Source organism: Lissotriton vulgaris, chromosome 3_2, assembly GCF_964263255.1.
Source record: "Lissotriton vulgaris chromosome 3_2, aLisVul1.2, whole genome shotgun sequence".
NCBI classification, from domain to species: Eukaryota; Metazoa; Chordata; class Amphibia; order Caudata; family Salamandridae; genus Lissotriton; species Lissotriton vulgaris.
This window is the reverse complement of record NC_141690.1, coordinates 189,915,453-189,929,513: the sequence shown is the minus strand read 5'-3', so window position 1 is coordinate 189,929,513 and position 14,061 is coordinate 189,915,453. Positions and strand designations below refer to the sequence as shown.

The following is a 14,061-nucleotide window of genomic DNA, read 5'->3' as shown; positions in this document are numbered from 1 at the left end:
GCTCAAAGACATGGCTTTACTTTAAGAGGCAATATGTTTTACATGCGCTTGGTAGTTAAAATATAAAAGTGATCTTAAGTAAAAATTGTACAACAAGCCTGTAGACAAAACAAATTACCCTGTCTTGCCTTTGCCACTACAATATGAGAGGCACCACATCACTGAAAGAACACACAATTATGACTGTTTGTGGCTCCCAACAATTCTGCTCCATTCTGTCAGCTCTCTGAATGCTCAGCTAACCCTTGTGTGCCTTCCCCTCTTCAACATTTGACAACAATGAAAGACAGCTCAAAGGCTCAAGCAATATGGTTGCTCCATTATGTTATCCTGCTTAGACTCGTATCATGGAACCTCAGCCAGGTGCTCTATGTGTTTTGAGATGTTGCCCTCCTCACCAGCAGAGTGATAGACATCAATACTTAATCTGTAAACAAATATAAGAGTCAGGGCCCTTGTCAGAAGGCCACTACAGCTTGCGCCCCCATTGCCTCCACTAGTACTGCCAATGACAGTACCATCACAACTAACCATCACAATCATACAAGAGTGACAATTCAGACTTTAAATATATATTAATAATAATAATACATGACGCCCAAACTATTGGTATAGCTTTGGGGGCAGGTATTAAGGATTTAAATGTATATTTATTTATTTATTTATAAACTGTTGTTGGGATCCTCCGAAAATTAAACTGTTTTTGAGCTCCTCCCAAAATGAGACAACAGCGCCATCATGTGACACGATGTTATAAGAGCTGGCGTTGACAATGGAGTGCTGGTGTCAAGCACCGGAAACCGGAAGCTCAAATTAAGCACTGGGAGACATGGATAGGCTTATGGGTAACTAATGATAATAGTAGCTGATCTACAGTCAAGCCCCTTTTGCACCTAGTTACCATGGTACTAAACATAACCTACAAGAAACATTTTGAATGACTGATTCCTGAGCAGATAGTTGGTTATGATCTAGCTGCAGCTTTCAGTAAGATGACCTTCAAGAAGCGGTGTATACCTTTGCAGAGAAATGATTAGACTAATGGCAGGGTACCTCTCCTAAAGGAGTAGGGATTACTCCCAGCCCAAAGAAAATGCCTAACATCGACAGCAAATAGTAATGGGGAAAGAAGCTTGAGTATTTAAAAAGCACAGGACCACCTTTATCTGAGCCCACTGCTCCAGCCAGTCCATAGGGTGTCTTCAGGAAACTTTGTGCAATACAATGCTATGCAGATCGTAGAACGGGGACTGTTGCAAAGAATGCCCAAGTCTGCTAACTGAACAAACCAGTGAGGTGAACAGAAAGCCGATAACTAATTGTGCGAGTATCAGTTGCCAGAAGCCTCACTCCCTTCCCACAATATCCGATGTTGTGTTCAACTTTCAGAAGTAAGCATTGACTGGTCGACCGCACTACCCTATGAATGTCCAAGTCTAAAGAGAGGGATTTACCCATAATGAGTCCCTAATTTCGTTTCTGTGGGTCCAGTGACAATAACAATACTTGTCACGAGGATTGCATTGTTGCCTCCAAGTTCCAAAGAAGCTTGCAAATCGTAACTTGTGAGAAAGACAGAGCTGGATAACCAAATCGTCTGCTGTAGTAATTCTAAATGGGTATGAAAATCAAAAATCGCCATAGGTTGGTTGTTTTGTTACATTTATTTTTCTTGGGGCCCCAAAAATTCTATCAAAGTCGAAAAGAAATTAAAAGAGAGCCAACACGTGTTTTGCCCCCTCTCGGTGCACAGGCCTGGGGTTTTTCTCAAGGTGCAAGGGCTGTAACAAAGAGATATAATTCTGGTCAAACACTTTTGTGGAGTCACAAGGGGAATGAGCACTCAAAACCGGCGGGGCAACTCTTCACTGTGACGTCTTGTCTTGTCTGCGGGACCTTAATACGTTCCACGGGTTATTTCTCAAACTATGTAAGAAAGTATGTCCTTTCAAGTCGTGGGTTCCGTCATTTTCAGTGTTAATACGGTCGATAGCCTGAGAACTAGCCTGAGGGTGCTTGACCCACATGAATAGAGAAAAGGTCAAAAAATATTAGAATAATTTCTCCTTCTTCGAGTTGTTATCTAGTTAACAGTCAATGGAACTTTACCACGAACAGGAAAAATTTGGGAATTAGAGGCATTCAACAGATATGGAGCAATTTTAAGATTACAATTAAATAGACTGGTTCGGATGGACCCACATAAAAATTCATTAATACAAGCATACCTGGAATTGACTGCCAAAGAAAGAGGCGGCAGGTCTGATGAGGACTCACTGCACCTGAAATCCCTTTCATCCACTGGACCCTCATGTTCGCCCGATGCCACTGGAAAGATTATTCCCCGAGCTCGTCTGAAAGGGAATATGCATGAAACTGGGATGTTGAAGACAGAATATGGTAGGTAAACCATTGCCAGTGAAACACATCAAGTATACTGGCAATCATAAGGAAGCAGTTGTAAAGCCCATGCATTTTAGTACCCACTTTGGACAATAAATCCTTACACCACACTGCATATTCTTCTTGAAACTTGTGGGGCAACAATCAATACAGCATCTTTGTTTTACTCCCAGAACCTACGTGCATAGATAATAGTAGCATAGAAGGTCATTGAGGTCCATTAAGTCTACCCATTCCTCTGTCTAATGCAACACGCTAATCACACTCAGTTTATTAGATCACATAAATCTAAACCAATTAGGTTCTAGGCCGACAGTCTAACAGATAGGAAACATTACTGGCATTGTGATTCTGCTACTCTTACTCCTTGCTCTCCCTCCTTCCCAAGGGGTTGGTAATGCCTGCACACAGAGAAGACTGCAATAAATCTTCCGACATCAATTCGGGTGTTCAGTGTGAGTGTATTTTACCAATGCACAGGCCACGCCACTTACATGTGTATCACCAACATCCCAGTCACTTTCCCACGCGTTTGTGCCTTGTACCTTTGAAGCATGGTATAAATTAACATGTGGACGTCTGGATGGGTGTTGTGAAGGAGGAGGAGCAAGAGCAAGGACTAAGAGTACCAGAACCATCTTGAAGGAAATGTTCGTGCTTATCCTGCTCTGCTTCCAGCTCATATGGGTGGGTAGTTGATTTCACCAGCATGCAATACACTATAGACCTGGCAAAACTAGTTTTTGTCACATTGTTGTCTGGTGATGACCACCGTAGGTCAATTAGTTTATCATTATTCTTTCCAAGTAGAATTTAAGATCCCTGAAAACATTCAGGCAGTGTAGAGTTTCCTTTATCAAAGCAGTCTGCGATCTATTTGAAAGACAGAAGGTATCATTTCATAGTTATGATGAATATTGACAAAAATCCTAGGATATAGTCCTCATAACTTTCTTATGCCTGTAAAACCAAATATAGATCTTCAAAAAGAAGCTCACCAATCCTCCTACCTCACTGTTCAGCAGGATCTCCTTTAGGAGACTCCTTGATGTGAATTGAATGTTAAGGAACTCTATAGAGGCCCATAAACAATCCAGATGATTTTAAAGAAACAAATAGATTTTAAAGAAGCATAAGGCAAAGGCAAATGTTTTTGATCTCATATTGACACATAGAAAAGCTTTTCTTTGTCATACAAGTCCACAAAGCTTCATTCTGACACATCTAACAATGCCTCTACTAGTTTATCAGGAAACAGGCATGGTTCCTAAATGGTAGGATACAGTGGAAAACTAGTTGCGGAGAAATGAGATCCATAATCTGGATAAACTACATGAAGCTGTGAAATACACTGTAGAAAGCAAATCAATTGTGAAAGCAGAAGCAGTTCCAAAAGCCAAGCGGTCTTAGCCACATTGGTGCTAAGACAATAATTTCAGTTGTTTGAAGTCTAATCCTTCCGGAGAGTCTTGTGAATGGGGCTAGTTGACAGAAAAAAATTGTTATTTTCCCAACCGGCATAGTCAAGTGAGCATCCCAAAGAGAACCATTTCTTGGCCTGAATCGACAGACTAATGGAAAATACTGGTGACTGTCCGCTGCTGTAAATCAATATCTAATAAAATCCATGTCCGACACCAATTGGGGAGGGTGGAGGGGATCACAGGTCACAAACGGGCTACAGGGCCCCAACCACTATGAGTAAGGTCAGGTGCCACGGATGTCCTGGGGTCCGTCCTATTAAACTGTGCCAAGTACGGCACTTTCTGCACTTGACTCTCAGGTTAGCGAGGGCGAGCAGTCACTAGATTTTTAGGAAGGTAGTGTGGGGCAAGGGCTCAGAACTCAGTCAACCAACAGACACGGGTAAGTATTGCCCAGGCCAGTGTTAGTCTTTTAAGTAAAAGAAAGAACGTGAATCATGCAACATTACTAAATACATATATCTGAAAACAACAAGGGCACCCAATCAAGTCAGCAAGGGACCTTGGGAATCAATTCTTTTTCAAACAACAGTGGTCCCTCACAAGCAAAACAATACAGTTCAATAAATATAGCAACAATCGTTTCTATATTGGGGTGACATGTCCAGCCGGACAGAGGTCCAATCTTTACTATTGAAAGATATGTGAGAAAGATTCTTCAACAATTCAACAAAGTGGGGCACAAGCCTGTGCCCTACTCAAACAAACACGGGAAATACAATAGACAACGTGAAACAAAAAGTGCTTTTTAGGCAAAAGCTTGTGGTTTCTTCAATTTACAAAATTCAAATAAAAGAACAGAATGCACCTTTACATGTTAAATGACATATAGTACATAAATGTACAAGGTGCGAATTTAGAGTCGACGGTGTTTCTATCCCACTATTTAATCATGGGGATCACCATCAGAACATTTGTTTAACGATTGCTTCAAGTTTTGCAAAGTAGCCGGCGGTACTGGAGCAGTGTCAGTCAGTCACTCCGTCGTGACTGACTAACACTACTCCAGTGTCAGTCAGTCACTCCATTGTGCTCCAGTACCCCCGGCTACTTTGCAAAACTTAAAGCGATCGTTAACCTCCTTGACGCTTCAATTTGGTACCCGATTCTGGATACCTTCATTCGTACGTGCACTGCATTCATCACCGTTAATAGAGCGCCCTCGGTGTCTCTCACGGCAGGAAAGGCTTGCATTATTTAGGCATTAAAAAAATGTCCTGATGAGGATCCCCATGATTAAATAGTGGGATCGAAACTCCATTGACTCTAAATACGCACCTTATACATTTATGTACTATGCGTCATTTAACATGTAAAGGTGCATGCTGAGATTTCTGTTCTTTTATTTGAATTTTGTAAATTGAAGAAACCACAAGCTTTTGCCTAAAAAGACCTTTTTGTTTCACGTTGTCTATTGTATTTCCCATGTGTTTGTTTGAGTAGGGCACAGGCTTGTGCCCCACTTTGCTGAATTGTTGAAGAATCTTTCTCACATATCTTTCAATAGTAAAGATTGGACCTCTGTACGGCTGGACATGTCACCCCAATATAGAAACGATTGTGGCTATATTTATTTAAATGTATTGTTTTGCGTGAGAGGGACCACTGTTTGAAAAAGAAAAAAAAACATTACTAAATACAACATAATTGAAAGATGACTCAATTACAGTGTTGTACAACTTCTATAGGATCCAATGAAATACTGGTAGCCGTATAATGTGCGAGTCCCCAAATGTACTTTTCAGGCTGGTTTCCAGACTCAGTCATTGTACAAAATGACAGTTTTCATAGTGTGTAGCAGTAGCATTATCTGCACCTGGATGCCATAATTGGCAGTAATGAGACACAGACAAAAGTGCAGCCCATGCCTAGAAATGTTCTTATCTTGAACAACAGAAAATGCAGTTTCACCATTGGCAGAAGAAATCAGATGCCCTTTGCAAGGTCCCTACTGAATTTCTTAAGATTGCCCTGTCTCACCTTCACTTCAGTGTCTGGGTCCCCACCCTCCAGCCACAGGAATGCAGATACTTCCACTTTCTGGGGAAGATATCATAGCTCTCCACCATGTGCTATGTCACATGTATCAGGTGCATCCTACATGGATTCCACTGGCCCCATTACTCACACATACCAAACAGAGCTCTAGTACCACACATGTCCCACACCTATCTCTCTCCTTTTTCCTGGGTTTCCAATAACAGTGGACATTTTCAGAAGAGAGGTCAGTAGACCATGCTCTCACTAACCAAAGAGAAAAATGTCCTTTCATACAATAAATTAACAAACTAATGTATGCTGCTATCACTACTTAAAGTGCTATACATAAGGCAGGAATAACAGTCCATTTCCTAATTTGAGAGCACGCTTGGTGCACCACTGAAAGTGCACCACCAAGAACATGCCTCCTCATCTGCATACATGCTAGGTTAACATAACACCAGGGTCAAAATAAAACTCAGGATACCAGTTTCACATCCAATCAAGACTGAAATATGTATCTACTGCTTGTTAGGAACATGATACAACTTACTCACAGTGCAGAATTTTTTCTCCTCCATTATAAAGGCAATGGGAAGATGTTTGAATAACTTAGTTCCACAGGAAAACCTTAACTAACACAGTTAATACAACTAGGCCTAAACCTGCATATTTAAATTAAACACTGCTCCTGTGTGTTCTTTTGGAATGAATTTAAACTTTCTCTTAGAGAAGAGGAAGGATTTATTCCAGGCCAAGAAATATCACTTTCAGAGCAGGTCATTACATGCAGTATTAGCTTCTGCTCTGGTAGTAGTTACTGTTAGTGCAGCTCCTAGCAGTGAGCTCCACACAGTTTTTTCACTGTAACTAGCAAAAGTGGTGACTAAAAGGTGCAGTTTTTTTGTGGAAGTTGGAGCCAAGGAGCAACCAGACTAGAGTCCAAAATTTTTCCTGATAAGATTATCTTTTACTGTGGCTTTTGCAGTTGGCCCCAATGATGTACTAGTTGATACGTGCCGCAAGGTTCTCATTTCCAGACAAGTAGAAGAGCCACATAAATACAAGACTGATGCTTAGTAGCCTCTACAAAAACAATGTCAGTCTGTGAGATCTCAATCTCAATGGGGTAATAATTTTCCTCAGTGTCTTTACAGATTGAAGGAGGAAATGTCATCCCCCAGATACACAAGTTGACATCTTTAGTAAGGAGCTAATTAAGATACCTTAACGAAAGAAAATTGTAAGTTGTGAAGAGTGTTGCACAAGAACGCAGATTTTGGTTATTGCCCTCTGGACACTGCTTTAATAGTCTGGTTAGTTATGTTACCATGTAAGTCCACACTATGCAAGTAAAGTAGGGGGTGCCACTACAGACAGCACCTTTGTGAACAGCTGAGGAACAGAGAAGAGGTCAAACTCCCCTTCCCCCATGGAAAATCTGGGGAACTTTGTTGCTCCATTTGGAGGGGAATAGGAAATACTAAACCACAACTTTGCTTGATACAATACCACCATTTGTTAGCATGACCATGTGACTTTTGCCACTATGATAAGTTATTTCACGACCTACAGATCTAAGGCAGGTCAGATAGTGCAGTCATTTTGGAGACTATGAAGTAGCTGTGGCACACCTCACACCCTCCTCTTTTTTTAGCCACCTTGATGGCTAACAAAAGGATAAGTGTAGAGTTTTGCAAATCTAGAATATTTTTAAAGAGATGCAGTGAAGGGCATGACTCTTAAAAAGGGTTTATAACAAGGCCTTCTAAGAGTATAATCAGAGTGTACTGGTGTTTGATGATGAAAGACCACTTTTTATGACTGGAGGAGTGTCTGCTACTCCCACAACGGAAATTCAGTTCTGTTTGATGGAATAACGAAAGACCTGTGGTCATTGAAGAGAGTAAAGCAGAGTTTGTGTCTGGGACAATATCTTCAATGAAAACTTTGATTATGTTCTGGAAATAGAAGGCTGCTTCTCTACTAGTGCCTTTCTATCGTTGAAATCGTGAAAAACGTAGGAGCCTGGGTAGCCAATCCTGATAAAATTTCTCACAACAACACCAAGTTTTGGAGGAAAAAAAGAACATGCCTAAGACAATGATTTGTAGATCAGAACGTAAAGGGAGATGGTGCGCTACAGTGTGTTTTCTGGTCTACGCATTAATTGGACCAAATCTGCAATTTTCCCACTCATGTCGGCGATGGGGCCCATTGAACTCGTTTTTCCACTTCAGTGGATGACTGACTGTGCGATACTTGGGCTTCCAGGTACACACCAAATCTGAAGTAGTGTTAACTGAGAACTATGGCAAAGAGCTGGTGAAACTGGAAGGCGATGTCGATAGATGGGTGCAAATGCCACTATCCCTCTTGGGGAGCATAGCCTTGATAAAAACGGTGGTCCGGCCACGATTTTTGTTCTTATTTTGTAATATACCAATGGTCCTCCCAGCTCCCCTCTTTAAGCGTCTTAGATCTTTGTTGATCCATTTACCCTGGGCCGGTAAACAGCCTTGTGTCCGCTGGGACGTTCTTACGCTCCCATACTCAATGGGTGGACTTAGTGCCCCGGACATGGAACTCTATTATTACGCGGCACAATGTTTGCCTGCTTTTCATTGTTACATCAACAAAGCCCCCCTCCTCACCTGCACATAGAGAGGGTCGATGCTGCGCCCTCCCTGCAGGCTGCACTGGTATACTTGACTCTATAAATGCCGCCGTACATGCATGGTATAATATTCTAAAGCGGCAGGCGGCCTCCATCTTATACTCTCCACTTACTCCGGTTGACATGTGTTATTGGTTGCCTGTGTTAACAGAACCTGAGGTGCAGCGAGCACTTTCGACTCTTAACATTTCCAATATAGGTGACCTCTTTGAAGATGGCGCAGGATGAGGTTGGGACGATCTAGTCTCGGACAGGCGAGTGATCTCACCTTTGGTTATGTTCCATTATTATAGAGTTCGTCATGCCTTTCGTGATGTGCTGGGAGACGAACTGACTGAACCGCCAGAGGTTCCCCCTTCTCCCTTCTGCTGCTGGAAAAGTCCGCCCGGAAGTTAGTCTCGCACATTTATAATCTGGTGCAGGACTATAGGAGGAACCCCTACACTAAGGCCAGGCTTGATTGACAAACTGAGTTAGGCACAGCAATAGACGATGACACCTGGTGATATTGTTGTCAAGTCAAGTCAAGTCATAAAATTTGTATAGCGCACTACATACCCAGAGGGTTTCAAGGCGCTTAGGAAGGGGAGGAGGATTATTTGTCAAATATCCACGTTTTAAGCTGCTTTCTGAACGTTAGGTGGTTCTGGGTGAGGCGAAGGTAAGCGGGGAGTGAGTTCCATGTTTTAGCAGCCAGGTATGAAAAGGATCTGCCTCCCATGGTGGTCTTGTTGATTCGAGATACAGTGGCGAGGGCTTGGCTGGAAGAACGTAGTTGGCGGGAGGGGGTGTAGAAGGACAGTCGAGAGTTGAGGCAATCTGGTCCGATGTCGTAGAGTGATTTGTGTGCGTGGGTTGAGGTTCCGTGACGATTTGAACCCGTGTTTTCAAGTTTGTCGGAAATACATAATATTGGTATCAGCGAACCGCAAATGATCCATTTAGTATATCCTGGTGTTTTCGCTACGCTACGAGCAAGAGCACTCCTTCTATTAACATATTTCTGATCTACCCACGGCATCCATCTTAGATCATGGCCGCCATTTTGTGATTCTTGCCCTCACATACGCAATAACCTCTGATCATTCCACTTTGATTAAGGACACATAGCCTTAGCCGGAGATTCACCTCTTTCATGACACGTGCACCTTAAACCAGATCACGCTGTAGCTGCATGACTCGACAAAGGCTGCCTCCTCTGCCCGAGGCCAGCCCTGCCAAACTGGTCTTCGTGTCCATTGTACCTGATCATGATTAGGCGGCCGAAGCCGGTAGCCTTGCCCATTTACAACCCACAAGCATCTCTTATCCCGCTTTCCTATCTTCCACACCTGGCTCTGTTTCTTTCTTTCTGAATCTTTATTAGGGGGAGGTAACGAACTTTACGATGAGGCGGTCCGGGTCCTGAATGCAATATTGACAAGGAATTGTGACAAACTAGTGGGAACCCCTCTTTTCGCAATGTTTGGCCTCAGATATTATCAACGGTTCCTGTGTAACGCCAAATATTTATTGTCTATGACACAAAGGTTTTGGGAATGTACCAACATGTGAAGAATTCGCCTGAAGGCCAAAAACTAGTATACAAGGAGCAACCCGCTTTGTACAAATTGAACAGGCTCCTAGTTACTGCCCGTGTGTAGTATCTGTGACTTCTGTGTCCCTGCAGTAATAAACCTTTGGTCTTTGACGCCACCATCGAGAAGCCCGTGTTTCTGTTCATTTGTGCACCAAGGCAGGTGGAACTCCGGGGTCTTTGGGTGTTGTTCCCTGACACCTCTGGACGGAACCAAAAAGTCCAGAACTCCAATTGGCGCCCAACGTGGGGCGACGTCATTCGGTACCGGTCCAAAAGCCTGAAGAGTTCGAGAAGCTTCGTGTGAAGATTCCTGAGGGAGGCGCCCCACTTCATCGATCCCGGCATATCGCAAAAGTGGCCCGAAGTTCTCTTCCACGAGGGTTTCCCGTTCAGGACGGCTGCAGTGGGCCGTTGCCTTGACCGTCGCCCTGTCTTGGACCCGTGGTGCAGTCCTTAGTACGGCGAAACGTGACGGGTTTCTCCTTGGTGACGTCTTCAGTGACTCAGTTAAGTATTTAGTGATAGCTAGCTGGTTACTTTTGTGAGGATTGTTAAAATCCTTGATTGGTTCTTGGTTTGGTCTAGTCTTATAAGATTATCACTGGTTGTTCTAGTTACGATAATCTATTTTGGTTTAGTTTGGGTATCGATACATCAGTTCGTTTTGGTAGGCCTAAGTTCTTGGTTCGAGTGCACATATTTGTTCCGTGTTTGTTTGTGTTGTGTTCCGGACTGAAAATGGTAAGTCGGAAAATGTTGTGTTGTTTTAGTTGCAACAGTGACTCACGATTGGAGGACTCTTGTCTGGTTCCTCCGATTGGGACTCCCCTATATGATTTATATTGTAAACATGGCGTGGGTCCTATAGCTTATAATGAGGTATGGGTCCGTTACTGTAAGAAGGATGGTGTCCTTAGTTGGCCACTGCATGGTAGTTTTGAACCAGAGATTCTCGACAACTTAGAAGCGAAATTGTTTAAGAAGAAAGCCCGGCCGGCAATGTTTGATTCTTTCCGTTATTGGCGAAAAGAATCCAAACAGAGAGAAATGAAAAGGTTGAAGAAAGAACAGAAAGAACAAGAAGAGTTAACTCTAGAACAAGCGACTAAACAGTTGCAAACTAACGAGTGTGAGAAGGCCATAGATATAGCAATTAGAGAGCATAACTTAGCGATTGACAAGTGCTATCCCGCCTTGCCATCGAAAATGGCTAAGATACTGGAGGATTCCGAAAACGATCCTCTGTTATCTTATCTGTTACGGTCACCTCCACCGTATGCACAAGGTGCTACGGCTCCACTCGTCCCGAATGTTCAATTGCCGGTTGCTGGACAACCTGGTGTTCCTGCTCCTGTCCTTCAGAATCAAGTTCCTGTACCTCCTGTGATGAATGTGAATGTTCCTACAGCTCCTCCTCTTCCTACACTGCCAGCCTCTATACCTACATCCGTACCTACTGTTCCTCAAACTATTTTCCTCGATACTCCTACTGTTCCGTTATCTATTCCTACCTCTACTGCATTCTCTACGTCTGCGAGTGTACTAACTCCACTTTCTGTTCGTCGAAGAATCACTGATTCTGTTACTAATATACTGTCTCCTATATATAAAACTTTGATTAAGACTCCTACTCCTGATTCAGTTCAGAGACGTAGTCAGCTACCAAGTACTGAGGAACGGGGAATTTTAGATTCCACGGCTCTCAGATGGATTTCGAAGAGTAGAAGGTATAGTACGAGAGATGTGTTAGACACATTTATGCAGTGGAATGAACCAACGCAACGGTACGTCTTTGATGAGATGTGCTCGTTGTTACGTGAAGAAATAGAAGAAGACGATGTCGAATCAGATTTGGAAGATTTAATTAGAGTTCAAAAAGAGTTTGCTGCTGGAATGATAGTGGGCGAGAATATAAAAGAAGCGATGGAACTTATTTTAAGTTTTAGGAATGATCCATCTCTTCGTTCACCGAGAGATTTAGAAAAAGGTAAAGTGAAGCTAAGTCGCCAATATCCTATGAGGGAGGTTCCTCCAATTTGGCGCGAAGCAATACAACGTGATGATAATGCAGGTATTGCAGCTGCTCCAGCACAGTTCCAACGAGTGTGGATACACATTCCATGGAAGCGAGCAGAAGTGCTAGCGGTGAAACAGGCCTTGCCAGATCCACGTAAGAATCCAGCCGGATATTACAAGGAATTAACACAGACAGTTGAGGCTTGTATAATGAACTTAGCCGACATCGATATGTTGTTTGGTAACGTAGTTCCGCAACCAGTGTGGGCTAAAATTCGTAGAGAGGATCATCAAGCTGCTTTAGGTGGTGATTGGGCAGCTATCACTGCAGCAGATGGTCAGCAAATAGGTGGTGCGAAACCCGAACCTCTAATTTCTAATCTGCCAGGTAGAATAATTGATCTAATGAAGACTCTGATGCCAGCATTGCGTGTTAATTGGGACAAGTTGTCAGCATGCAGGCAGAAGAAAGACGAAAGTGTCTCCGACTTCTTCACGAGGTTTGAAGAGACTTTTGTAGATCATAGTGGTCAGGACATGAGTACAGAAGGAGGACAGAGATTGTTTGTCGATAAATTTGTGCATAATTTGTTACCTGAATTATGCAATAAATTAAAAGACTCAGAAAGTGCGTGGGCTGTATCTACGACAGCGCAAATACTTGCGACTGCACAGTACTACGAAAATAGGGATAAAGAGGAAAAGGAAAAATCAGAGAAGAAAACAAAAGATTTAAAAACTAAAGTTCTTTTGCAGCAGGCGTATCCGCCTCGCACGAATCAAACTAATACGCAGCAAGGTTCATACCAAAGGACAGATTATGGTTCATCAAGACCTCAATATCAGTGGAATCAGTGTGCGTATTGTAAGAAAGAGGGTCACTATAAAAATGAATGTCCGATTTTAGCGCAAAATAATGCAGCAGCAGCTCAGAGAGGTCGTGGTGGTTTTGTGCAGAATTCTAGAGGTCGAGGACGAGGTGCTATGCCTCCACAAACGAATGATCGTCCCTCCAATCACTTTGATCAACGAAATGGACAATCTACTCAGCAAAATAGATCTCAACAATATCTTGTCGAGGACTATAATGAAGTAGATGAGGGTTTCCAACAAAATGGGTACTAGGACAGCCATGGACAAAGAGAGGGAGTAGTATCAGTTCCAGTGGATCAGAGTGGGCCTTATGTCGCAGTAGCAACATCAGGTGTAGTCGAACCGTTTCTGTTGGATACTGGTGCCGCAAAAAGTTCTATCATTCATGCGAAACTCCCTGGCGCACCTTTGTCTGGCTCAACAAATGTTTCCGTAGGTTTTTCAGGCGCCCCTGTTTACAACCCGATATCTGGTCCTTTGTCTATTTCTGTTGGACCGTGCCAATTGAAAGCACCCCTGATTTTGACGACAGGTTGTAATGAAAACCTGCTTGGTTTAGATTTGTTAAAACGACTATATGCGACATTGTACTGTTCCCCGGAAGGAGTACAGCTTACATTGGGTAAAAATATCACCTCTCCGATGTACTTGTCAATGGACGCACTCCCGCCGGAGCTACGTTCACTCCCTGATTCTCTTTGGGCGACTGGTCCTAATGATGTAGGTCTCCTAGAAATTCCACCGTATGTGGTAACTTTGAAAGCGAATGTAAAATTTCCAAGAATTCCCCAATATAAAATATCTAGTGAAGGAGAGCGTGCACTTTTATTGATTGTGCAAGATTTGATTAAGAAAGGTGTGGTTGAAGAAACTAGAGGAAATGTCTGTAACAGTCCTGTATTGCCGATTCTGAAACGAACTGATCCTACAAAACCTCCAGTGTACAGGTTTGTCATAGACCTTAGAGAAGTTAATAAGATTGTAATCCCGCAGTTTCCTGTAGTGCCAGACATCACTGCCTTGCTAACATTGATTCCTGCTACAGCCAC

At 42.9% G+C, this 14,061-nt stretch overlaps 1 protein-coding gene across 2 annotated transcripts in view; it reads right to left on the bottom strand.

The window, feature by feature from the left end:
* The window catches only part of MXD4 (MAX dimerization protein 4), a 316,347-nt gene that overhangs the window by 222,762 nt on the left and 79,524 nt on the right, over positions 1-14,061 (bottom strand). The window contains exon 3 of one of the 2 annotated variants that reach the window (XM_086964200.1): positions 2,229-2,354. The exons of the other annotated variant lie outside the window; for it this stretch is intronic. Coding sequence (XP_086820326.1) covers positions 2,229-2,354 — 126 coding nt within the window. The remainder of the gene's footprint in view (positions 1-2,228; positions 2,355-14,061) is intronic. 2 annotated transcript variants of the gene reach the window in all.